The sequence below is a fragment of the Beta vulgaris genome, chromosome 3, assembly GCF_026745355.1.
Source record: "Beta vulgaris subsp. vulgaris cultivar EL10 chromosome 3, EL10.2, whole genome shotgun sequence".
Taxonomy (NCBI): domain Eukaryota; kingdom Viridiplantae; phylum Streptophyta; class Magnoliopsida; order Caryophyllales; family Amaranthaceae; genus Beta; species Beta vulgaris.
Window position 1 is genome coordinate 888455 of NC_079204.1, and position 27886 is coordinate 916340.

At 34.8% G+C, this 27886-nt stretch overlaps 3 protein-coding genes across 4 annotated transcripts; 1 reads left to right on the forward strand and 2 right to left on the reverse strand.

Moving 5' to 3' along the window:
* Positions 1–882: 882 nt before the first annotated feature.
* LOC104888069 (polyubiquitin) lies at positions 883–6992 on the forward strand. The gene is made up of 2 exons (XM_048641299.2): positions 883–1255; positions 5877–6992. Exons 1-2 carry the CDS (start codon positions 1094–1096, stop codon positions 6774–6776), a joined length of 1062 nt encoding a protein of 353 aa, XP_048497256.1. The 5' UTR covers positions 883–1093; the 3' UTR covers positions 6777–6992.
* Positions 6993–7659: 667 nt separating this feature from the next.
* On the reverse strand, positions 7660–9702 carry LOC104887914 (uncharacterized). Its single transcript, XM_057393237.1, has 3 exons — positions 8840–9702; positions 8627–8727; positions 7660–8542 (listed from the first exon to the last, which is right to left on the reverse strand). Exons 2-3 carry the CDS (start codon positions 8674–8676, stop codon positions 7846–7848), a joined length of 747 nt encoding a protein of 248 aa, XP_057249220.1. The 5' UTR covers positions 8677–8727; positions 8840–9702; the 3' UTR covers positions 7660–7845.
* Positions 9703–12232: 2530 nt separating this feature from the next.
* On the reverse strand, positions 12233–27375 carry LOC104887916 (probable helicase MAGATAMA 3). 2 transcript variants are annotated; one of them, XM_010672694.4, is made up of 20 exons: positions 27200–27375; positions 26736–26889; positions 26486–26628; positions 26184–26378; positions 24760–24951; positions 24541–24576; positions 20514–20599; positions 20347–20397; positions 19915–20026; positions 19736–19841; positions 19202–19299; positions 18388–18498; positions 18226–18318; positions 17789–17842; positions 16399–16457; positions 16221–16305; positions 15539–15907; positions 13997–14119; positions 13837–13923; positions 12233–12949 (listed from the first exon to the last, which is right to left on the reverse strand). In XM_010672694.4, exons 1-20 carry the CDS (start codon positions 27299–27301, stop codon positions 12761–12763), a joined length of 2445 nt encoding a protein of 814 aa, XP_010670996.2. In that variant the 5' UTR covers positions 27302–27375; the 3' UTR covers positions 12233–12760. The 2 variants fall into 2 exon arrangements, with proteins under 2 accessions (XP_010670996.2, XP_057249441.1); XM_057393458.1 differs by lacking the exon at positions 26736–26889 and having other exon boundaries at positions 27200–27341.
* Between the last annotated feature and the right edge of the window lie 511 nt (positions 27376–27886).

A 27886-nucleotide genomic window follows, 5' to 3' on the forward strand; every position in this document is an offset into this window, starting at 1 on the left:
TTCTCTAGCACCATTAATTAAACAATTTTGGCGAAAGAGATTGAAGATAATAAACTAACTAGGATAAATATATGTATTCAAAGATAAGAGAAAAATAATTTGCTACTCCCTCCATCTCTTCTAATGGTATTTTTTTTTGCTATCATCGGCTAACTCCAACGGTCTTTCTGTAATTGCATGGTTAAAATTGCGTCAACCTATAAATTAAATAAACGTGGCTTGAAAACTACTCCCTTGTCTCTTCTAATGGTAATTGCATGGTTAAGTTGTTTTTTCTATCGGAGTTTTGGATTATCAATAACCAATGAATTACCTAATCAATGATTATATCTATGATTGATCTTTAATTTAATATAATTGATCATCATGCTTATCGAGAAGTGAAGTTCATTTATTTTAGAAAGAAGGAAAATAAATTTACAAATGGATACACGCAATTTTTAGAAGACTACGCCTCTTTTCCATATCTATTATACTCATTAGCCAATATACTCAACATATCTATCATACTTTTTCCCCCATCCCCACAAAAAAATCCACTATGATTTATTTAAAAAAAATAGTTGCAATTGATGAGACCTACTCGTTTTTCGGGCTTTTATACTACGATGTGAAAAGACTCAAGACGGAGAGTTGTGACCTCCTATAAGCTACGGCAAATGATGTCTTAGTGTACACGAAGTAGTGTAGAACGGATATCGCATTGTAATTTCAATATCATTTGCAACTTAGTCTCTTTTTCACCACCTCTCTTGAACCCTAAAAAACGCAAAACTAATACTTCCTCGATTCTAAAATAAATAAAACGCTATACCTAAAATGCTCTCACGTAAAAGAAACTAGCATCGCATATTCGCATCTATGTTCGAACGGAGGAAGTAATAAAAAATTAAGAAGAATGGCGCCAATCGATTGTCATTTCAACAAGTGTTGCTCGATGAATTGCTCAACAACCTCTGAAGAACTTACCTTTTCTGCATTCATCCCAATGTAATATAAAAAAGGGTGAAACCCTCGATGATTTCAGTCCACACTCTACTTATTTGACTCACTTTTTCTTTCAGGTGTTTTTCTTGAACCAGCAGCCGCCGCCATGGCAGATCCTTCCATCATCAAAACCGATTCTCCAACGACTCCAACCCCAGTTCCTGCTGTTTTTGATGATCATCATCATCATGATCATCATGTTAATCATCATCATGATCATCATGTTAGTCATCATCATGATGTTCATGTTAATAATGATGATGATGAGGTCTTTTCTTTTTTACTTATTACACCCCTTTATTTTTTTTATCATGAGATCATAGTTTTTGCACTCTTTATTTGTTTTTTTTAATCCTTTTTTAGATTTGGGTTTTTTTGTTTGTTTTTGTTTTAGGGTTTTGGATCTTGACCCTTTATAAAGATGAAATTTTTACTGGTTTTACATGCTTAACTAGTTAATTTGATGGTTTCTTAGTTTTCATGCATGATTTTCTATTATTTTATGTGTGGATCAGATGTGAGATGAAGTAGTTGCATTTGATAAAAAATGTAGTAGTGATTTACCAATCTTTTTGTGTAGATGATAATTTGTTGGAACCATTTTTGATAGATCTTGAATTGAAATAGCCATTTGAATTTTCTTAACTCATGCAATTTTCATGGTGAAAGTTAAAAACTAGGGTTTTGTTGATAAGTAGTTTGTTTATTCTATTTCTTTTTAATAATTGTTGGTTTTATCATTTTATGTGTTGATCTGATGAAGGTTTAAAATGGCTGTAGCAAACTTTTAATAGATCTTCAATTGAATCAACCCTTGGAATTTTGCTTAAAACTCCATGGTTAAAACTAGGTTTTGTTGATAGTTTGGGATTATAAAAGAACAAAAAATTTCTTCAAGGTGAAATGGTTTTTATATAGTCTATATGGATCTTGTTTTATATTGCTTGTTTGCATTTTTATGAATGATACAATTCCATGGTTACAGGCATAAATAATCTAGGCTTTATAAGTAGATTAGATTGGTACAACTTTTCATATAAGAACCAAGTTTGCTTCATGGTGATTTTTATAACTTGATTGTGTGCTTGAGAGTCTATTAGAGGATTGACGATGAAAGGGTGGGCAAAGGAGTTTTTTTTTTTTGGTGAAAAAACGAACATGGAATTAACTAAAACAAATCCGCCATAAAGTTATTACAATCCGAGATGTACTCATTCTTGCAACAAAGGGGTGGGGTGCTAAAAAACTTTGTTACATTCATGCAATCATCAAATCTAAAAGCTTCCTTTGCTAATCGATCCGCAACCTTGTTCTGTGTCCTAGGCAGATGCTTGACTTGGACTTCCCTGATCTTTAATAGGAGCTCCCTGCACTCATATATAACATTAGTGTAGATGTCCACCACTGACTGACGTCGCTTAAGCAAGCTAATAGCATGTAGACTATCAGAAAAACAGTAACAATGTGTAATATTCTGGCGCACAGCATTTTGTAACCCTTCCCTTATCCCCAATAATTCTGCAAGTACCACATTCAGAGTGTAAGATTTTTTGCAAAAGCCCAATACCCATGTACCCTTAGAGTCTCTAATCAGACCACCAATACCAATTTGAGAGAGAGGATCATGAAACGAGGCATCTGTATGAATCATAAAGCTATTTTCGGGAACTACCATATGTTGTGACGGGAAGGATGAAGACAAGGGTTGTAAGTCTAGTTGGTCCGTAGGTAGGTCCATCTGGGGTTTGTAATTACAGGCCTTCAAAAACTCCCAAGCTTGCCTCTTTGCCTGGGTCATGGTTTCTTGAGGGGTGGGAATAATTTTATCTTCGAAAACTAGCAGGTTTCTAGCTTTCCAGACTTCAAAACATATCCAAGGAAATAACACTTTCCATGGTAGGCCTTGTATTACCCTCGTGGATTCAAGATTCCGGGCTATCCATGTTTGGATATCCCCCTCCCTGACCTCCGCATCAAGGTTAGCAATGGTCCATACGGGAGTCGAGAATTGGCAGTCCCTCAAGACATGAATTCCATCTTCCATGAAATACGAAAAAGACTTAGACTTAACCCCTAATCCGAAGGCTAGTCTAAAAGAGTTAGCCATCTTTGTGTTGATTGTTTAATTTGGAGACTTGAATTTTCACCAAATTTCATAGATCTTCCCTTTTTCAAGACAAATAGTCTCCTTTGGTGTAATCCCACATTAATTCCTTTGCTTTTTTTTTTTTTGTTTGTTTAAGGGGGTTGGGGAATATAAGGATCTATATCTTAGTTGATCGAATTTAGGTAAACACTTTTGTATTTTCGAGGTACAAATCATGAGGGAAGATTAATATTGCTATTGAGGCACTTTTAGTTTCATCTTAGTACAAATCATTAATAGGGTTGGGGAATTAAGGATCTACATCTTAGTTGATCGAATTTGTGTAAACACTTCTGTATTTTCGAGGGTACAAATCATTGAGGAAGATCAACATTGAAATTGAGGCATTGTTAGTTCCATCTTAGTACAAATCATTTAATAGGGTTGGGGAAAATAAGGATCTATATCTTAGTTGATCGAATTTAGGTAAACACTCATGTATTTTCGAGGGGACAAATTATTAAGGAAGATCAATATTGCTATTGAGGCATTCTCAATTCCATCTTAGTACAAATCATTTAATAGGGGTAGTGTGGGAAATAAGGATCTATATCTTAGTTGATCGAATTTAGGTAAACACTTCTGTATTTTCGAGGGGACAAATCATTAAGGAAGATCAATAATGCTATTGAGGCATTCTTAATTCCATCTTAGTACAAATCATTTAATATCTTAGTTGATCGAATTTAGTAAACACTTCTATATTTTCGAGGGCATAAATTATTAAGTAAGATCAACATTAAGTGAGGCATTCTTAGTTCCATCTTAGTGTATTAAAGAGTTGAAGTTCACTAAGTGACTTGGCTTAACAAGTACACCTAAACATTCTCCCATGCCCTCTCATCCTATTAGGTTTGAAGGGATATATATCACTATTTGAAGGGTGGGGAGTAAATTACAACATTTGGAAAGGTCTTACACCTTGCAACCTAATGTTATAATGAAACAACGAATCGATCAATTTATGTGTGCTTGTTAATGTTAGATTTTAGAACACTATAATTGTCTCATTGACATGGTATGTACGAGAGTCATACTGAGAAATTGTATGGTGGATGTAGGTGGATTCATGGGATATATATAGAGTATTGAATGTTTGATATGGGTCTTATTACAATTTGTAATAATTATCATCATGGTTGCTTATTTTATGTTGATTCAGTTCTATATATACGGCCTTAATTTAAGTTGTTAATTGCATAATTATTGCTTAAGATAAGTTAATCTCCGCTCTCATTGACATGAAGATTTCTTGGAACATAGCCTGATGGGAACTTTTTATAACATAGCTAAGTTGTGATATTGTTTTTTCGATTTGTGAATTCTTTTCCCTGGTTGTTATTGCTCACAATATATCGTGTCTAAGCCTTTGAGGAAGATGGCATTAGTGGTAGCATGAGATGTATTAAGGTCAATTGTTGTGAAGTTAGGAACTAAGTGGATAGTTGTAATTATTTGTCTGGTTGAAGTTTGAATTGAGCAAGCTCATCAAGCCTACCTTTTATGACTTTGGAGTCTTAAGTTTCTTCATACATCTTCCTAGTTTCGATTGCCTAGATTCGCTTCTTACCCTTTGATGTTTTGAGCTATTGAATGTCGTAAATCTAATGATCTTTTGATGCTACCTAGTTTTCTTTGAGCTTACTTGGTAATATTATAAAACTAAAAGCTTTTGAGTTTGCTGTCATTATCTTCCTTAATCTCAGTCTAGGTTCTTTAAGCTTTCTAGTTAATTAGTGTTATTTTCCTAACAGTTAAGTGTATGTCCTGCTTCTCATGATATCGACGATTAGCCATTAGTTTTAGTTTGTCCTCATATACTTAGTGGAGACCTCTCTTGCTCGAATGCTTGCATTGTGTCCCATGACAAAAACATCCCTATGTTTACACCTCTATCTTACCTCTCTTGTGACCTACTTCTTATTAAAATTAGAAGGCTACACACCAAAATTATCTTAACATCTCGAATGATGTTAAGACTATTGATGTTGATTCTTAAAGATGGAGATCATCTTAATCTGATTACAAGATCATATGAATTAAATATGACATGGTAAAAAGGATTAGTGTAGGAGGTTAGTTCTTGAAAAGGAATTATAGCATAGCCTTCAACAGAAATTCATGATTCTCGACTTGTCTTTTCCATGCTATGGCATAAATCAATCAGAAGAAGGAAGAATAATTGTTAATTGGTAGGGATTATCCACAATACTACCTTAAGAATCAATGTTCAAGCATGAACTAGAGGAACTCTTCTTTCTAACATGTCTTCTCCTCATGAATGGACTCCTCAATGTGTAAGATAGCATTAGTGTGTTTTGATCCTAGTTTCTAGTCTTTTTTCATTCGGAGTTATGACCAAGTTCCTGATGTTGTTAGTGCTTTAGTATTACCTATATATGGTGATCTACCATGTTCTTTCGATCTTATGTCACTGTTGTCGCGATCTTACTATATATCCTTGCATGCTTCATTATTATTGGATTCCCCTGAACCTCTATCTGGTAGAGTTTGCTTAAGATGTACAATATCAAGGGCGCATTGGTGATTTTCGAATAGGTTATGTTTCTTGATACTAAGAAGTGTCATAGACCTTCTGGTGGTACACATCTTAGTACCATCAGAAAAGTTAGCAGCTAGCTAGCTCTAAATTTTTGGTAACTATGTTAATTCTTCGTTGTTTGTGAACATACAAATAGACGAATATTCATATTTACTCTTTCTGTTATTCTCTTTCTTGCAGATTAACATATACTTGAAGGTCAAAAGCACAGTGTCCTTCAAAGTAAAGAAAACAGACACATTCAAGAAGCTCAAACAGGTATGTGCCAGGGAAGGAGTTTCAGAAAATCTCCTTGATCTTTTCTTCGCTGGTGAATATTTAAGCGATGATCAAACTTTCGGAGAATATGGAATTCCGGATTCTTCCACCCTCAGTCTTGTTCTAGACACCATGTCAGAACTTGCTAAAAGATTATACATTAAGATACCTTCACATCCACTGCTAAATATGGTAATTATTGCAAATGTTTGCGACACTATTCACCACATTAAATCCATGATTGTGTCTAGGATGCAAGTAACTCCAGATGATTATGATCTGATGCATGATGGACAGTTTCTTGGAACTCATGAAACTCTCGAATCCCTTAAAATCGAGAGTAATTCCATCTTGTACTTGATCTGCCATCCGCGAGAAGTTATATGGGTTGCCATTTTCACCCCTACATGTGGGGTGATTCCTATCCAAGTTAAAAAACTTCAAACTGTGGGTGATGCTAAGACTTTAATTGGGAGTATGATGAGTTTAGAAGTTGAGCACGCGAAGTTGCTGTTTAATGGAAAAGTTCTAGAAGATTCAAGATCATTTGCTTCATATAATATGAATGGGAATACTATTTTGGAATTGGTGTATCCATTTCAGGTGTTTGTGAAGACTTGGGATGGTAAGATTATTACCCTTGTAGTTCTTCCTTCAGACGATGTTAATAATGTCAATCAGAAGGTCTGTCAGAAGCTGAATATGCCGATTTGTGATCATGCTTTCTCTTTTAATGGTAAGCGACTTGAAACTGGTCATGTTATTGCAAGCTATGGCATTCAGAAGGACTCTACCCTGAAAATGGTTCGTCCTAGGGCTTAAATTCGTCTTTTTAGTAGCGGACTTTGTGTTGTTGTAGTTGTTATTGTGCTCAGTTAACTGCTTTACAGAAATTGGCAGTTTATACATGTATGATGCCAGAGTCTACAGATTATTCTGGCGTAAACTGTCTGTGAGTCTGTCTATTATTTTCTGATTGTTGTGTAAGTCCGTGTATGTTATACTAGTCTTATGTTATACCAAACCAATGAACTTTCTTTACCATTTATGTTATCAGTTACCATATCATAGTGATATCTAATCAATGTTGTTAAGGTTCATTGGACAGATTTACTAAATATGTAAATCTTTTACTCTCTCTATTATCTCATAATAGTTGCTCCATGGCTTGATGTGGCACTTTGTAAAAGAGTGAAATACCGGACAGTGAAAGTAGAGAGTGCGCGAAAAAAGTAGAGAGAATATAAAGTTTATCATTATAGAACGGAGCAAGTAATATTCTAAAACGCCCTAAAATAGGAAACAGAGTGAGAAATTTGAGAAAGACGGTGCATGCAATACTACTCATAGCAAAATTTTACCCAATTCTAAGGGCCTGTTCTCTTCGGCATGAAACAGCTGAACTGAATTGAACTGAACTGAAATGAATAGTGATATGTGAGAGTAAAAGTATTGTCAAGAGCTGAGCTGAACTGAACTAAACTGAATTGAACGGAACAGAACTGAACTGAACTGAACTGAAAATAAGCTGGGGAGAACAGGCCCTAAAACACGATTAGAACCCAAAAAAGAAAATATGTGCTAAAATCAAACGTACCAAAGATGAGTGACCTCTATGACAGGCCTAAATGTGTGTTAGTGTTTCATGTTGCTTACAGTTGTGTAAAGAAACTAGCGAAAATTTCAGATTTTACATGGTAGAAAATTAAAGAATGAGCCTCAAGCTAAGAGTTCTTGTGTCTATTTACTTGAATCAAAGAATACAACTATCAATCTGTTGTTGCAACTTGCAAGGAATAGATCATGAGATAGATTCTAAACCAAAAGTTATGCCAAAAAAGATTATGTGTACAGAAAAAATATACATTACACATGAATTATGGAACTACTTTTACATAGCTTGAATTCCTCTAGAAATATCATCCAATGCCTTCTGATCCTCCTGTTCAGATGATATTTTCAGAACTGAACTCTGACAAGTATCTTTACCTTTTCTACGCCCTGTCCCTGGATCAGAGTACTGTGAAGTATCGGATGATGGGCCAGTGGATTTTGGCTTGATTGATGTTTTAGAAGAAGACTGACCCGAAGATGAACCACTCTTAGGCTTTTTTCGGCGTGTGGAGGTTTTTGGACCTGCTGTAGTTGTGTCACCTTCTGCTGCAGAGAGCTGCTGCTGCTGGTGTTTTGTTCTGTTTTCTGTTGAAGTCGATGACCTTCTAGGTGAATCAGCTGCAGAGGCTGAGTTAGCACGCCTTGACCCCTTGGGTTTGTCGGACCTCTTTCGAGAGGGGGACTCAAGGGGTAAGGGTGAGTCCGAGCCTGTTGAGAACCGTTTTTCTTGGACTGACACCCCTCGTGTTCTAGGTGCAGGTTGCTGATCAACTACCCAACAAAGAAAAACATACCAATGTAAGCCTATATAGTTTACAATTTCATTTAACATCTTATCATGGTAACATATATTTTGAGACGAATGGAGTATATATTTTGAGACGAATGGAGTATTATTTATTACCATTCGAACCTCCCCCTCCTCCTCCTCCTCCTCCGCCTCCTTCTGAATCGCCTTCTTTGAATTGACTGATCTGTATAAAGAAACATATCATGAAAAATTTAGACTATGATCATATTATCATGAAAATGACAATCTTTATGAAATTAATTGTTACCCAGCTAGGTGAATTTGCTGTTGGACCATCCCAACCAATATGGGCAACATGTTTTACATCAGTAGGGAACCCAATTTGCATTTCTCCCTCTTCTTCATCATCTGCATTATTCCAAAACATTTTTGCAAATATAAATCTTCGTAACAACAGAATTATTGCCTACAAAAAAGTACAAAAAAAAAAAGTTGTAGTTAAAACAAAAATGTAACATACCAAATATTGTTGAAATGTATCTTAGACCTTTGAGAAGTCCCTTCACCTTCATTGACATTGTCTTTTGTGATCAACAACAACAACTATATCAAATTATGATGGCCTTAATTTCGAGTTTAGCGAAATTCGAAATGAGCTAAGTGTTCATCTAAGAACCTAAATCTGCAAAAGGAAAAACAAAAAATCATGTTCATGGTTTTTTAACTTGTGCATTTTATTACATGTTTATACATAAAAACTATAGCATATAGTACATCATTTTCTATACAACTAACAAGATCTTGTAATGAAAGAAAGGTTAATCATATATTTTGTCAAATATAATTTAATTGATTGATTGATTCCCTTTTAATGGAGTGGAAACCACGAAGACTTTTAAGAGATTAAGTTAATCATATTTTTAATTAAAAAAATTGGGATTAATTAATAGTCATTTTCATTAAAACATGGAAATGTTTGAACTTTTCCATGATAGTTTTTTCTCCTTGTTTTTATGAGTTGACCTTTTATTTCTCCTCATTTCTGGAAATATTGTAAACATGTTTCCATGTTTTCATATTTCATTGAGCACATAAACAAGCATTTTGCATTTTCCTTTTTCAAAAATAAAAAATAAAAAATTAAGAGGTGAATTTATAACAAAATTAACAATAATAAGAATGTATGTTTAAAGGTAATTTTCAACAAATATATTAGAAACTTGAATGCGAAGTTACCTTAAATTCGATACAAAATTCGCGGTACAAATCTTCAAATTAACAATTTAAAAGGAATAATTCTTAATTCTTCAACACATATTGATGAATTAGGAGATAAAGAAATGTTCAAAAAGAAAAAATGGCTAGGAATAAAGGCTAGAAAAATATGATATAATGTAGGGAGAATTTTGCAAGATATATTTTTCATATGATATTATTATGAAATTAAAAGGAGGAAAATTAAAAGGGAGGAAATTGTTTTAATTCTTTCATGCAAAAATGAGAGAGTGATTATTGCCGTATGTTTTAAGAGCTAAAACGCGTTTAGTTACTTTGGTCCATTTTGCCATTGCCAGCTAAACAAGGAAAAAAAGGGGACAACACAACCTGTTTTATTAAAATTAATTTATCCATTCTTTTCTTTTACTTTCTCAAAAGTAAACTAATACTCCCTCTGTTTTTTTTTTATCATTCCTACTTTGACTTTGCACGTTTGCCAATGCACATTTTAAAACTTAAATATCTTTCATTATATATTAGTAAAAATTATAACGATTGAATATTAATAAAGTACTAATTGAGACGAATCAAACAAGACCCCACATGACTATGTTTTTTCTTATAAATTGAGAACATTTGAGAAGATTCTCTCTATGCATGAATAGTGTCAAGATTCTAAGTGAGAAAGATAAAAAAAAACAGAGGGAGTAACAATTTGTGCTAAAAAATTAATTATTATTTGTGTCAAAAAATTAATTAATATTTGTGTCAAAAAATTAATTAAATTTAAGAATAAAAGTAAGGTAATAATAGCGGTGGTAGTTTGAGAGAGAGGTAGTAGCTCAGTGGAGTATCACCTCGAAATCTAGGGCATTGCCCGCGGTTCGAATCCTTATCTCAATAATATGTTGGACATTTAATTCTGGGTTGTTTAGCCTTGTACCCAGCCTCTGAGCTGGGGTGCCCTGCACCCTACACGCTAGAAGCCTAACAGGGGTTGGTCTTCGGATCAATTATTTTTTCTAATAAAAAAATAGAGGTGTTAGTTTAGTGGAGTTCGACCCCGAATTCTAGAGCATTGTTGGCCATTTACTTCTGGGTTATTTAGCCTTATACCCAGCTTTTGAGCCTACAGGCTAGTAGCCTAACAGGGTTGGTCTTCGAACCAATTATTTTTCCTAATTAAAAATAAATAAAAATTCTAGAAAGATAACAAGTCTTATTCTTCTATAGAAAAAGATATTATTTATACATAGAAGTATATGCTTTCTGTTTATGAATTGTTGCCAGCACTTTACTCTTGAATAGAAAATCTTCATTGTTTAAAAGAAGAAAACAACATATGTGCCGAATAAGATCTACCAAATATAGTACCAATGTGGTTAATTATCTTATAAAATAAAAAGTTCATTGTATATACTTCTAAATTGAGAATACATTACATATTCTTCTAAATTTCTAATCTCAAATTCGATTTGATTTTAAGCTTTAAGAGCCTACCACTTAAAAAGGGACAATGTTGAGTCACTCAAGCCCATTTTCTCCTGATTCTCGGAAATTTTTATTTGTATTACTCTATCCATTCCATAATATGACGTTTGTTTCCTTTTTGTATGTCTAAGATATGCTTTTGATTGTCAATTTCTTCAATTCCGTAAAAATAAGAAATATAATAAGTTGATATTATGAATGTACACAATGACGCGATCCTAACAAGTTCATATGAGTATTTTTTTTGTATATATTAATGAGAATATTTCATCAAAGATTTTAAACTTTGACTAGAGAAATAAGTACTATAATATAAGACAGAAGGAGTAGTTTAAATCTATCTGAAATTTTGGTACTTAAAGTTCAATTTTGAGAAAGATGGCAAGGTTTTTAATATAGGGCCATTTGTCTCAAATTATTAGGCAACTATGTTTTTCAATGATAAATTTTTGCTTTTATGTTTAGTTTACCCTGACAGTTGATTTCGTTGAAAACTTGGTTAAAAATGATAATAATTATATATATATATATATATAGTTTTTCATAAAGGACAATAATATAGACGAAATTTGATTTTAAATCTTCAATCCCTATAAACCTTGACAAACTAAGCTACTTAACGTCTACAAGAAAGTATAAATTGTATCAACTACTATACTATTTTCCGTTCTATTTCTCCATGTTCTCCTTGCTTACTGTAGCTCAAGATATACCAAAGCAAAGAAGATAGAGAGTGCAAATTTGATCATCTTTATCTTTAATATAAAATAAAAGATGTGATTTTCTTTTATGGAGTTACAAAAAAGTGTAAAATCATAAGACCAACAAGTCGGACAAGGTAAGATGAAAAGGGAAAAACATATACCTAATTCGAAATAGAGCAAACGCGAAAAGAACTTCACGCGAAACGAATAAATCTTAACAATATTTTTCCAATTTGGCCATCAAAAAGCAAAACAATATCTTTCAAAATTTCTTACTAGAAAATATTAGAAAACAAGTGATGATCTAAATTTATTCTTGAAGGAGTAGCATACGACTAACACTAAGTTGACTAAATCCGAAGAAAAACGAGCACAGTAGTCCTATGTAGTCGGAATGACAAGTATATGTTGTCAACAATGTAAAATATAAACCAGATATAATCACATCATATTCAGCAAAATTAGTAAGTTGCATCATTTGGTAAGCATAATTATTGTACTTACCAAAAAAAAGTTTCTACATATATCAACCTCAAAGATTTTCTCTTACAACCTAAAGCAGAAATAGTACTTTATATTTATTTACAACTTCAGATATTGGATCCAAATATCTGTTAAAAATTACTTATAAGATTTCATTGTAATATTATTTTCAGAAAAAGAAATTAAGTGATTTAAATGAATGAAATACCAATCTTCAAAACGGTATAAACTTAGTGGTCGGAGTCAGAAAGATCGATTTTAATCTCACAACCCTCAAAAATACCTCTTCCCTACCGGCCTCTATCCCGTGAACTGCCTTCCGAAGCCTGACTCGGGCCGGAGTTTGCACAACGATGGCACTATCACTAGGCCATTCCTTGCAGGACAGCTTAATAAGTGATGTAGAGGTGGTCACTGGGTGGGTCGAACTAAAGTGAGCTGGGTAGGCTTGGACAACCCGGACCATTTCCATCTTTTAACTAGTAGTCTGTAATACACAAACTAGCACTGTCTAGTATGGTAGTTGTATATCGGTTCTGCTACTACTAATCGTCACCACCGGCGTCACCAAAGCCTCCATCTTCATAATCATCTACCGCTTGCACAGAGTTGTCAGCATCATTATATAAAGATACATATGGCAGCATTTCTTCATCAAAATCAGGAGGCTCAACTTCCACTTCCATGGACTTCAAGCTTTCATCGCTAAAGAATGATGCATAAGGCTTGCTTATCTGCCATAATAATGATATAGACATTGATTATTACATTTCAAAACATTATACTCTCTCCGTCTTTTGATAGACTTTTCATTGCTATTTGCACAATCTCCAAGACATATCTTTGATTGTTTCATATTTTTAATCATTTATTATAAAAATAAAAAGTTGATACCTTATCGGTACGAAATGAGACGAATCTAACAGAACCTCACATGACCACTTTTTCTTATATATTGGTTTGAAATGATGGTCAAAGTTTAACTTCGGAAAAAGCAATTGGGAACTTCAAAAGGGATGGAGGGAGTATAATCTTACAGCACCCGGACAAAAGAAGGAGATCAAGTGAGCAGTAAGAGGAATTTGAAGATAAACGCATCATATTCTGGAGTATCTACAGAAATTTATGAAACTATTCATGTTTAAGTATATAAAAAAAGAATCCCCTATATACATTTTGTTAGTCCACTAGAAGGACCACTAATAGAGGCTGCTAGATCACATTAAGTCACTCAAACTAGTGGAAACAACCTCATCATTATCATTTACTAATGGTATTAAGAATAGCTATATTTTTTCCGGAACCGGGTACTCATTTCGCACATAGGCTCATGTTTTGTCGTCTTACTTGGCTATATAATGTAAGACATCCATTATTTTGACCCAAAATGAGGTTTCGAAGTGTCCTTACCCTGTTACCTATGTCAGGGTGTTGAGTAACCAACATGGGTACTTTAGGTAAAACCGTAAAACGAAGAGTCCAATTATAATTAGGCTAGAATATGTCTAGCATCAGCAAAATGTAAAATCAAAATCGAGGGCCAGACTAGAATAACCCCTAAAAAAAAAACAGATACAGAGATACATGGTCTGTATACAGTGCAATAAAATACAATATTTACCTTAAAAAGGGAGTTATTTTTCTCAGCAGCTTCTACGAGGTTGCTCCAGTGTTTGTCCCTCTTTAGTGTTGATGCAGAGCCCACAACCTATAAATTATGCAATTTAGAGGAAAAAACTACGACAAGAAAGTTGTCAAAAAAGACAATGTGATAAGCCTACCAGAATGCATGAACGAGCTCTGGTGATACCGACGTTCATACGCCGAAAATCAGCAACGAATCCTATACCCCTATCTTTGCTTGCCCTAACACAAGAGAATATTGCAACATCTTTTTCCCGTCCCTACAACAAGTTTTAACATTATACATAGTCTGAAATGATAGCCAGTAGCAGTGAAAGCAAGAGATGTAAGCAACACAAGGCAGTCACTACCTATAGGGAGATTTACCATCCCAAACACACACTAGATCAAAGAAAGCACATATGCACTCTCTAACTGAAGGAACAGATTTCATACAACCAAAATAAGAGGATGACTCTAGGATCCATATGTGTCCGAGTTGCATGTAACCAATTTACATGAAAGTCAGGTTGTGGGTGCACTGACATTCTAATCTTCCCATAGCATACCATTTAGGGTGCATTCTCTTTGCCTCAGTTAAAAAAAAAAAAGTTTTAGCTCTCACAAGTTCAGATTAGTTCGACGAAGTTCAGATAAGTTTCAATTAGTCTTAACACCTTATAAAATAAGTTTTAATAAGTTCCAATAAGTCTAGATAAGTACAGATAACTTAAGTTCAAATAAGATCAGAGAAGTTCTTTTAAGATAAGGTGAAGAAAACGCACCCTTAGGAGAAGTATCCAGAAATTTTTTCTTTCGACAATTGCGAAGTTTGCACAGAGCCCTAATTATGTTTAAATTTTGAAGTAAAACATAAGGAGGGCAACTTGGCAAGTTTCTACCATCAGCTGTGAATTTCCAGATTTTAGATATGGACTCTTAGCATTAGTAATCCTAGACACCTAGACCTAACTAATACTTGGTAGTATGAGTCGGTAAGCTTCTGCAAGCTGGCTAACACTACTGCATCTGACAAGGTAAAAGCGGCTACCACTGTGATGTATCATGCTTGGTCCAAGAGACAATGATGGTCATTTGATACAAGGTCATACGCTTAGGCCACGTGGTATGTGTTTGAGTGTAAATTTAAATGAGATATCAATGTACATAATAATGCATTACCACCATCCAGATACTGCTCCGCCCAACTAGGGTTATCATTTGCGAATAAAGGATTCGCACCACAAAGTAAACATATTACCAACTTTTTCCTCTCGGAAATTTTCTCCCTAGTTGAGACCCACACCCACCCACTTTTTCCTCTCTACTTTTTCACCTTCCTTAATCTTTGAGCAACATTGTCTGAGGTGGGAATTGGGATGGAGGGTGTTTTTCAGTTTCACCATTGATTTCACTAACAATTTGAGATGGTTTTCACAGTGATCGTTATGAGTGGGACATTCACTAAAAATTAATTCGTTGCCAAAGAGCCTAGTTGTAACCTTGTACCAAATGGGCCACTAGAGTGATCACTGATTTCTGTCAGTTACTATTCGAATATTATCGCTTTATTTGGTCTTTCTTGCTTTTCATTTCTGCAACCGACCGACATGTAAATAGCCAGAGGCATACTAAACATTGCAAACGGCATATAAATTGCACAATCTGAAACCAAGAATAGAACTATCTAGATTACATACCTGAAAACCATCAACAGTATTTATATCTACTACTTTTTCTGAATCAATCCCAAATATTTCTCGGAATCGTTGACGGAAGAGCTTGACTTGAAGCCTGTAAGGGGAGATGATAGCAACTCTGGAGCTTGACTTGAGCTCCGGGTATTTCGCCACCAATTTCTGATACATGAGGAGTGCAAACTCAACCTCGTCTACATTTACCCATGATCCATTTCCTGCAGGCTGTGATTCTGTTCCATCTTGTACATCAAAGAAGCAAAAAGGACGGAAACAGCGATAATCATGCCAACCACGCTTTGTCTGCTCTTCAACATCAGCACCATCTTCCAGTGCATCATCATAAAATTCTCGAGAAGGAAAGTTTCGTATCTATTTAGTGAATACACATGTATTATTGTTGATGATAGTAATGACATAAATCAATCAAAGATTCAAGGCAAAGTTCCTCTAAGTTTCAAGTCTAAGAATCAAACACTCTAAAGGAATACAAATCAAAGTTCAGAAATCAGAACACAAAACATATGTATTATAAGGGAAAACTAATCTTCTCTCAAGACTATCTGTTCTGTAAGATTCTTAACCCAATCTGATAGCTTTGACTTTAGCAGCAATTACAATAATTTGCATCAAACCTAGATGTCAGAAAAAGTATTACATAAGACAAGAAAGTTCATAAATGTACCTCTGGATGCATACGATATTGTGTCTTGAGCATCAACACTGGATATCCAGCTCTCTGGAATCTTTTGAACAAGCTCATGCCATATCTATGGGGGACACATGAGAAAAGCAGCAGTCAAAATAAGTCATGCAGATTCTAACATGACCCATTACAATGAAGTAAGATTTAAGATTCTTACCCCAGCTTTTCAGCCACAGGGGAAATCACAGTAGCTGGTAATTGAACTGGATCACCAACCTGATAAGATAATGGCAGGCAACTTGTAAACTTGCAGCCACACAAACCCCATTTCCAAGGAAGTTGCACATTTGTTGAGTACACTTAACACTTAACAGATGTGATATCTGATTCCCTATCTCTTACTCCTTGTTTAAAAAAAAAAAAACAGAAGAAGAGCCTGCCACCATTCAGCACTTCAAGGCAAGCCTAATTGCCCATCCCTAGTTCCTATTGCTACTAGAGCTTGCACAAATATGATCAATTATGTTAGTCTAACGAGTTTCCATGTGCATTTGCAAGGTATAATTATATTCTATATGGCGGCTTTGCCGCATTCTTAATCAAAAAACCATACAGAAATTAACTTGAAAAAGGGAATTATGAACGCAAAGGGGAAGTTACATTGTTTCATATATTTAAAATTTATCAGATATGATACGCTTATTTCCTTATTTACTGTATTAATGCATTCAGTAGAATCTAATCTAGTTAACAAGAACCCACCCACCCATGGGCACTTGTTAGAAAATCCCTAATTTATTTTGCTATATTTATCTATGATGCACTCAGATTGTATTTGTATGCCAATCCTTATCATTTTCAGATGAGCCTAATTAAAATAAAATGATGGGTGTCAGGCAAGAGAAAATAACTAGGATTTAGTATAAGTTTTGAAAAAAAAAAATATTCTTCATGTAATAGATTCTCAAAAAGATTATACCACAACAAAATGTCCTATTTTACATTTACTGCAATAGCTTCTCAAAAAGATTATACCACAACAAAACATTCTTCATGTACTCCCTCCGTCCCTTAATAGAGTGCCCATTTCTTTTTTGGACACTATTCAAAGGTAAAGAAAGCCCTCAAAAAATATTTCTAATATATAAGAAAAAACATAGTCATGTGGGTCTTGTTTGATTCGTCTCATTATGTACATTAAGAAAATCAAACTTTTATAATTTTTACTAATATGAAATTAAAGATATTAACGATACAAAACGTGCATTGGCAAACGTGCATTGGAGAAATGGGCACTCTATTAAGGGACGGAGGGAGTAATAGATTCTCAAAATGATTATACCAGAACGAAATTGTCCTATTTTACATTTAATACTCACACGTGCTCAGTTGCACTTCTAATTTTTTATGGGCTGACATGTCAAACCTTAATATATGAACTCTGTCGAGTCAATTTAAGATCTTTAACTCAGAAAAGGGGGGATATCCCCCATGGTTCATAGCCTTAATTTCACAAAGAATTAGTGCTAGAATGTAAAGTTGGGAGCACAACCTTGATCATAAATAAGATTTTATAAAATTAAAACATATTGTAGTGTAAAATTTACCAAAAATACTTGTTTACATCCAGTTGACAGTGGCACAAGCGTTGCAGGTTCCACCTGTTTGCAGAAAATAAAAATTACTGAATCAACAGGTTAGAAGACAGATGCAAATATGAATGGGAAAGAAAGTCAAAGAAGCCAACACATATGGAGCTACAAGCACACACAAACACTGGGAGAATTTTTAAAACCTACCTACTCAGCTACTCTAACTATACGTATTTTTTGTTGGAGGAAAGTAACAAATTACAAACCTTCTAACTTTTTGGAAGATAAACAGAAAATGTATTACTTCAAATATACTTGGTCAACTTTCTTCTCCAAGCATTTAGAAAATAGACATAAATCAAGGGAACATTTGGCAATTATAATAACATTAAATTACGGCTTGATATATTCGCAAGAAAAATAAAAAATAATTCATTAGCTAAAACACTTACCGCTTGAGCAGCTTCGTCTATAATAACAATGTCAAAACCACGGTTCAATTTAGAGAAAATAGTTGATCCACTGAAGCTGAGAGTTGAGAAAACCTAAGATAGACAAGTATTTAGTGAAAAGACACCACGATAAAATTTCCAGTATAATGACTAACTACATACAATCACAGCTTCATCCAAAATTGATGCACGGATGCTATCCCTATCACTTCCAGCGCCTCCTTGCTTCTGCCTATCCAGATGGCCCTCCAGGCCAGCTAGCTTTTGCTCTACCTTCAAAGAGAAATCAGTTGCATTAGCACCACTTTGTGATAGAACCTCAAAGAGGAACACAAAATACATGGAAATACAACTTAGCAACACTAACACAAGTAATACACTCAGAAACCTCACACTTATTTTCAATTTTAGATGATGCTTTAGCTTCTTAGAAATCGCTGTAAAATTATCCCCTTCCCCCAAGATAGGCGGGCCTTACTAATGTTAACAGTCAAAGCTAAAAAAAAGTCATATTTTAGCAAGGCCAATCAGAAGTTAATAACAAAGCACATTGTAAGAAATTTGATGAGTTTCCTTCGGCTATTCCACACAAGTAATACGAATTCACCTCCGATACAAAAACAATTATTCCATAAATTGCAAACCCCTTCATAATGCAAAAGATAATAGCCAATGTCAAGGTCGAGAACTACACACGATACAGGATCACAATAAGATTATGTACATGGCCTTTACAGTTGCAAGCTTAATTACAGGTTGTATTTCATTTACAGTGGTCCTCCAAGAAGTCTAAACCTTAAAAAGAAGCTTTATTGATGAAAATCTGGAAGGTGATCTTCATCGGTCACAAGAGGAGAGAACGCGTACAATTCCTCCAAACAAGTCACAATATCATCATTCCCACCCCAAGAAAAGCCAGATAACATTTTGTTCGCGAAAGAATAAAGATAGCACAACAAACATCAGATAGGCATACCAGATAATCCATTGAGACTGCTTGTACTGAATGATGGGCCTTAAGACCGATGCGTACAATCTTAGGATTGTAAGCACGGTTATTTTCATCACGAACCCCTGCAGATGTTGAAAAACATATTATTATAAGAGTTGCCTTCATCAGATAAAATTTATCAAGGTCACCACATTCAATCTTAGAGTCCATCAGCTAATGTCACAAGAATTACAGCTAGCTTATAGGCAATAATAAAAAGAAACCCCTGAGTTGCGAGACATCCAGGTAGCTCAATGCTAAAGCCAGCGTCTACATATCTATGCATGTTGAACCAATTGTACACATTGAATTCATCTAATACTCAATGAGGTAAATAATCAAACAAGCTAATTTATCGACTCCATAAATCAATAAGGCTCTCAAACCCTCATCTCACTGTGACAAAATTTATCCAAAAGAGGACCCGAAACAGAGATCCTGATAGTGTGTCTTACATCCGTCTATCTCCTCTTATGATGTGGAACAGAAATAGTATTTGACAAAAGGAAAAGTATATACCTGTATTTAAAACTCGCAGCACAATCTCATCAAGGGCAGAATTTGATGGTGCACAAACCAGCACACGAACACGATATTTACGACTAGAATTTACCACTTCTGGTTTCTGCACCATACAAACTGTTCAGAAGACACAAATCCCAAGATAATCATCACAGCAGCAGAGAATTAGTATATACCAATTCATTTCCACTGGTTGGGAAAAACCCATCGTCACCATCAACCGGCATAATTTCGTCTCTTGGATTGACCTTAGTCATCCATGGGGAAGCTAGTCGCCAATGATGACACCTGAATTACATAAAAATATTGAGATTGGTATCATAAGAACAACCAGGCCTTCATGCAATAACAAATTTTACATTTATCCCAAGTCTCTTTGTTGTATCTATAAACTTATATAATAGCTACAGAACGCACCCCACAACAACCATCATCTGAAAGGATCTCAACGTGGATAGCTATATGCATGACTTCATGCATCAAACAAGACAGACATTCTGTAAGATGGTGCAAGACATAAGTAGGTCTGTTCTTAACTAACACCATACCATCCTTTTAATTTAAAGACCAAGTAGGAGATGCTTAAATGAGAAACAGGCATAACATACTTCTCCCCCATAGGTAATTCTGGACCTCGCTTCATGTCACGCATTTTATCCCTGCACAAGGAAATTGAACAACGTAGTAGTAAGAATACATCCTCCATTTTGGAACAGCTATGCAGTCTGCATAATAATCCATGAGATGATGTTGGGGATAGTTTCAAAATACTCACTTTACATGCATTCTTGCTGGAACAGAATGCAGAATAGCATTAAGAAGTCCAAGGATAGTTTGTGTTTTTCCAGTCCCTGGAGGACCCTAAAATTAACAATCAATCAGATTGCAGCCTTCCAGGAATAACAATATATAAACAATGATATACATGAAGTATATAACAAATAAGAGTGATCCTGCTCAAAGATAAAGGAGAGAGTCCCACCTTCCCTCCCTCCACCCCATAGGCCCATACATCAAGAAGTAAAACAGAAAATTAAAGGCAAATAACATATGAAACAAAAACCAATATCAACAAATCAAAAAAGACACTATTTAACAGAACAAATAATGAAGAATCAATCCTATGTTTGTTCAGAATGGCAAGAGCCATCTGAGGTTTGATCAATTAATACTCAAAAGGAAGTTTGAAAAGCTGTCTTTTTGTCTAAAACGCACCTCCTAATCTCTGGCTATTGCTTCAACTCGCTAGCTCTCATTAGATTATCTATAATCTGAAGTCACAATAACAGTGGTATATTAAAAATTAATTAAGAAGCTGTAGGGACGTACTAAACTACTCAATCAAGAAGCACAATGACTTTGATACTTATAACCTGGAGTGAAGAGCCTCCTACCGCAACCAAAGCATCGTCTTAACATTTTAATTATGCAATATTTAGAGTTGATTTCTACAAAAATTCTCTTGAGCCATGAGATTTGGGCAAAAGTTCATTGAGGTACCTCTAATCAACTTTCTAACAAGAGCCACCACCTTTTTTTTTTTTTTTTTGGAGACATCAATGATATGCAACAATTCCAGCTTAAAGCTGAACTTACTAAGTTACTATACAGTAAGACAGTGTATAATTCCCAGTATTTCCCACCCAAACAGAAAAGAAAAGAAAAGGATAGTTTATAGTGGATACTCCCTCCATCAATAAATGATCGTCATCTTAGCCTTGGACACACAAATTAAGAGTACGTAAGAGAGTGTAGATTTTTTTTGGTAAATAATGTGAAAGTGTGAATTGAAAAGTTGACAAACGAGAGAGAGTTGGCGGGGGAGACCTGTTTCGAATGAAATATGAGGTGAGAGTGGGAGAGAGAGAGAGAGAGAGAGATAGTTGAGGGGCCCATATCACATGAGTGAGAGGGTTGGAACGTTTATCCGTGGACATAGTATACATGATGTTTATTTGTGGGCAGAGGAAGTACATTATACCTGGAGCTGATATGTGTCATATTTTCAGTGATCATCAACAACAGAGACGGCATCACCCAGATAGCTTTTCACTATCAAGAGCACCTTATAGGCTAATACTGGAAATGGAGTCATTCTTCCCCCTTGAAAGACAGTACTTCCTCAATTTCTTTTTAGTCAAGACGGTTTGACTTTCAAGCACTCCGATACACAACTTTAACCATTAATATCTTCAACTATTTACTAATAAAAAATCATAAAAGTTGGTATTAGATTAGATTGAGAAATTCCAACGACATCTCCCATAGCAATACATATTTATGTATATTAGCAAAACTAACAAGGGAAAAGTTAGCTTATAAATAGTACAAAAGTCAAAGCATTGCAAGTTGCAACTAAAAACAAACGGAGAAAATATATTTATTCAAGGTTTTTTGTTTGTCTAAAGATAATGTAAGCATGATTCCAATCTAGGAACCTTCATCTTGCAGAATTATAAAGATGCAAAAAAGAAAGAAAAAAACACCCTGTACCAAGCTCTATTGGATTTAGAAACAAGTGCTAACTAGTTTGTGCAATAATCAACACTAATCAAGAAGGAAAATTTGTAAAAAAAACCTTTTAAAAGTTCAATTTTGCGAAAAAAAAACTTTCAAAGCATACTTTGCAAAAGCAACCACAAACTTAATTTGTTTTGCAAGATGAAACCTATTTCCATTTTACAATGCGGTTTTTGAGATGCATAGGGATGGCGTTGCAGTTAATGGAAATAGGGGTTAAAAGAAAATAGAAGGGTAACCCCTATGCATCTCAAAAAACACATCGAAAAATGAAAATAGGTTCATCTTGCAAAAAAAATTAAGTTTTTGGTTTGTTTTTGCAAAGAATGCTTTAAAAGTTTTTTTTTTCGCAAAATTGAACTTTTAAAAGGTTTTCTTTGGCAAATTTTTCCAAGAAGAAATATGAAATTGAAATAACAACCAAGTAATGCAAAGAGAGAGAAAACAAGAAAGAACACACCAAGATTAACGTGGGAAACCCGAGTTCCGGGAGAAAAACCCACAAACTTGCACTATGGAATTAATGGATTATCAATGGTGAACATACAACATTCCCACAAACTCACTCTTTCTCCTAGAACCCTAGAAAAGATGATATTCAAAGTTTGAACACTGAAGTTGTGCGATACACTCTCTAAACCCAAATTATAGGTATTTATACTCCTAGGACTAAAAGCAATCCAAGGGCCACGATTTAAACTTAAATTGTTAAAAAACACATGCCCGGGCAGGCTCGAAGAATCGCCCACCCAAGTGGGGGGTATGCCAACCAAACTGCCTCAAAGGCAGTAGCATGGTGCTCAACTCCGCCCGCCGGAGCTTTAACTTACCCGCCCGGGCAGCTTAGCTCGCTTCTTCTCCCTCCTTGGCCTTGCTTGCTTCACCATCTCCAACTATCCAACAAGCTCTTGGGTGAAAAGTATACCATATGCAAAAATATCCTCAATGATAAATAAGAAAGCTCAACAACATCGGAAAGAAGCTTCCGGACGCAAAGCTTGTTTCAAATAGGATCCACTTCCCACAGGACTCAATATTACACTAATCAGCATCCCAAAAAAAAAAGTTTCAGATCCAGCATTCACCTAAAAGAGGATTAGTACCCCTGAGGTCCACACAAGCAATAAAAAAATTCTACCATAAGATAATAATTATGAGTCCAGAGGCTAGACTTTAAAGCAATTAGGATTTATCAATCTCATGATTTTCTCCAAGACTAGCATTTTAAACCAAACCAGCATACTTTGCAAGAGAAAGACCCTATCCCAAATGAAATGCGCTTTACAAATTCATCATACATACCTTGTGTATTTCTCCAGCCACAAGGCCCACAACAATAGCAATAACAACAATAACAATGCCAAATGTGAACCCCAAAAGATGTATCAGCTGCAAGACCCAAGAAATTGTCACCTATGGTTGTCCAATAATATCATCTTCCTTCATTCCTTTCCATATAGAGATATATGCTCCTTTAAACCCATTTTCTTCATATCATTTCTAACTCCCTCCATCCAAATCATCTTTATCTCCCTCGTATGCTTTTGACATCATCATATCTCATCTCTCTACTTTCTTTACCATTGCATCTTCTACCAAAATCGTTGATATCTACAACTCCAACCTATCACCAATTCCATCTTCAATGTTATGTCTTAGGATGTTCCCACACATCCATCGCTAACATATGCATCTCTCCTACTACACCCAACTTCTTGATATGGATCCCAAATGACAACATTCATATAATGGCATTGGTCAAAAAGTCATCCTATAGAATCTCAAGTTTAACCTCATAGAAACTCTCTGAACACCTAATAATTTCAGGAGTCTTCGTAATCCAACCACATGTACCATATATTAGCATATAAAGTTATGTCTCGCTAAAGCTTCTTCCCTCAAGCCTTATCCTTTTGGAAATTGCATATAAATCACTCGCATTTGCTTTAAAAGAAGTTGAGGCAAATCCATTTATCTCTTTCTACACCAAAAACAAAAGCATGATGCTCTGGACCTAAACCCTTAATTCTATCCACTACCCCATTACACTAGCAGGGAAGAAAGGCTTGATTGGTTTGATATGGAAATCTATCTGACATTTTTTTTCCTTAAATAGTGGCAAGTTATGTAGCTATTAATCACCTCTCAGTCATTATGTACACATAATATACAATTTACATGTGTCATACTTCCGTGTTCAGAATCAAGTAGCATAATAGTGTAGCACCTAAAAGATATTGGCAAAAATGACTGCATATTGAGTTTCAGAGGCAAAACAATACCTGTATCAGGACAAAAGATTTTCGTGACAATCCTGCCTGAAAATTAGCAACCAAATTCAGATCAGATTTCACTGTGAAAGTAGAATATGCAAAATTCAAGAAGGAACTAAATCAGGGAGGATTTGGAATTATCTAGTAGACAATGAACAATTAATACATCCGAACAGAAACATTAATATATTCCATCAAAAACAGCAATAGGAATTCAAAAATACTCACACGAATAGCCTCCAGTTGAGACTCATTATGATTACTTTCAATAGATTCCATCAACTTCCCAGGAATCTCCCAGGCAAGAGTGGTAGTATTAGCAGTACTATCAGCACCCCTCAAAATTACGTCCCTGAAGTTAAGAGAGCCAATTGATCGCATGGCAACGAATTCGCGGAAAATAGTTGATAAACTGCAGACCTGTGGTAACCATTAGTAACCTCTAAAAAAATAAAATCAAAAACCAACCTGACAAAACTTCACTAATAAAGAATGACGATTAATTTAAAAGATTTCAAGTTTCCTGTACAATAGCACTTTCAACATCTTTTGCTGGTTTAGGTGTTTACTTTCATCTTAGAAAATGTATAATTGCTGTTGAGTTCAAATAAGGATCAACAAGTTCATGTAAGAGATAAGTACAAGTTTAAATAAGATTTTTATTTCTGTGGGAACAAATAAATGTTTCAATTGGAAAGAACAAAGCCTAGATACATCAGGTAGAGTAGTATATGCTATCTACGGGTTCAACTATTAAAGACATTGAATTGGCATAAGTGAATCAGATGGTATTTACATAATGTGGTCGTTTGGTTGACATAAGAAGTAGAAGCTCCCATGAAGATTAAATTCATGGGAATTAAATTTCATATCAAATTCATGGGAATTTCCCAAAGTTGTTTGGTTAGCAATGAAGGAAATAACTTTTTATAGGAATTTCTACTTATCTAGAGGGGGTTTACATTTGGGGGAAGTAGAAATTCCTAGGAAGTTCCACTTCCCACATTTCACCATTTGTCTGTGTACCAAACAACTCAAACTGGCAAACTAGTCCTGACACAACAGAAAATCATACTGCAGAAGACCTGGACGACACCGGTTCAAGGTGGCAAATAACAGATTATGACCTAATTAAGAGCCAATTAACAAGCCACTCATCTCAAAATTGGTGAAGCAAAGTACTCCCGCCATCTTTGTTCACTTACTACATTTGTTTTTGCACACAAGACGTTTTTTAACCTTAAATATTTCTTATTCCATTCATTAAAAATTATATATATTTGTTATTATGAATCTACACATCAAGACGAATCTAACAAGACCACACATGACTATGTTTTACTTATACAAATAATAAAAAAAAGGGTCAAAGTTGATAGTTTGCTTTCCCAAAATGGAAATGTAGCAAGTGAATATAGACGGAGGAAGTACTACACATACTTAAGCAAAAGAGTATTCGGAAGTTAATTGCACTTCGATTCAGCTCCGACTTTTAGGTAGAAACTTGGTTAGAAAGTAGGCCTGGACCAGCTTACGTTTGTCGCAGGCTTATGTCGTCTATTCATTTCTTTTCTAGTGGCCCATTAACAAAAAAAAAAAAAACTGAAGATGGATGAACAGCATTTTGATAGCAAAAATCTAATATCTATTACCTTTGAAATGTAAAAAAAAGTCTTCTCCTCACTGAGGCGTGAACGCATATTGACAAGTCTCACGCAAGGCTCCGTATGATGAATATCAATTCCCTTAACCTCACCTTGTAAAAACATCCTGAGTCTAAGAGAATCGTACTGACGATGCTCCACCAATGCAAATGCATATGTACTAGGAAACTTATCTTTTTCAAACTGTGAAACAAATTATTTAGCCACATTAGATCAACAATGTGGAATCCAATAAACCATCAACTAAATGCTATTCATAAAAACCATATACTCAGCCGAAAACCTAGTACCTTCTCTTTCGAAAGTAGCAAAAGCTCGTTTTGAGAAATCGACTCCCCCTCATCCGCCCTGTAAAGTACCACCGGGAAGTAAAACCCTTCAGAGTCACTACATTCCTTCACTAAACACATCTTTTGCTCGTGCACCGATGTCCCTGGTTTATTCACAAGATACAACTCACATATGCAGAACAAATTCTAAAGATCAATTAAAACAAAACCACTTATTAATAGAGATTATATTTATAAAAAAAAAAAATACCCTCTTCCTCATTCTTTGCTTGGGAAATTTGTGCTTTAACTTCTTCAAAAAGAAGAGGCTCAAATGTTGAAAGGTAATCATCAATATCTTTAAATGTATCCTTCACTTCCTTTAGACCAGAATCACTACCCTTTTTTATATCTCTGCTAGATTTCTGCTCATCAAACACCCAAAATAAAAAGAAACAAATAACAATCACAAATTCATAATTACAACAAGAAATACAGTATTTTTTATAGTTCATATTAACATACTGAGGAAATAAAGTAATAAACTTTATGCTTGATGAAAAAATTTCAACATAACATCAAATTTATTGGGTAATTGATTGGCAGAAAAAATTGACTTGATCAATCAAGTGTTGCATAAACATTGTGCGTATAAAATTGCAGAGATTAGAAAAGATGTAAAGTTAGATATTAATTAAGATAACAGAATTAATAATAAGAATAAGAAGAAGTTGCCTTAGAATGTTGAAGAATGCGAAAATAATCCCAACTAAGAACAATCTTGTAGAAGCGAATCATGCATGCTTCTTCTTCCACTTTGTTCTTCTCTATTGCCATGTTGTTCTGCGGTGACGCACCCTACTGTGAGAGTTTTCTCGCTATAAAATAATGGTGCGCAGGGTTTTTGGGTGTTGAAGAACTTCCTAATTTATACTTTCATTCCACTCCCACCCACGAAACTGAAATTAAGTCCAAAAGAACGAGACGTAGTCTTATTTGAAGGAATTTTGGCAATTTGATTAAGTAAATTAGTCAAATTAAGATACTTTTTGTTATATAACTAGTTATTAGGCCCGGGTTATGCCCCGGGTAAGAAAAAAATTCATTTATTAACATAATACTTTATAATAATAACACTAAATACAACTTAACATAGTGGTTAAAACTTTAGTATATGTATTTAAGGTCTCGAAATCAAACCCTATACTCTGCAATTTCTTAATTTTTTTATTGTACATGGATTACATGAACTAAAACTCCCTTACATGAACTAAAACTCCCTAGGGAGAACGCCGCGTGGCACAGTTTCTTGTTTTCGTACGCTTTTTAATATATTTGTATAGATGTATTGGCATTGGATCGGGACTTTTAGGGGACTTGAATACTCTCAAATTGAAATGAAGCCCAATCAATCTATAATTT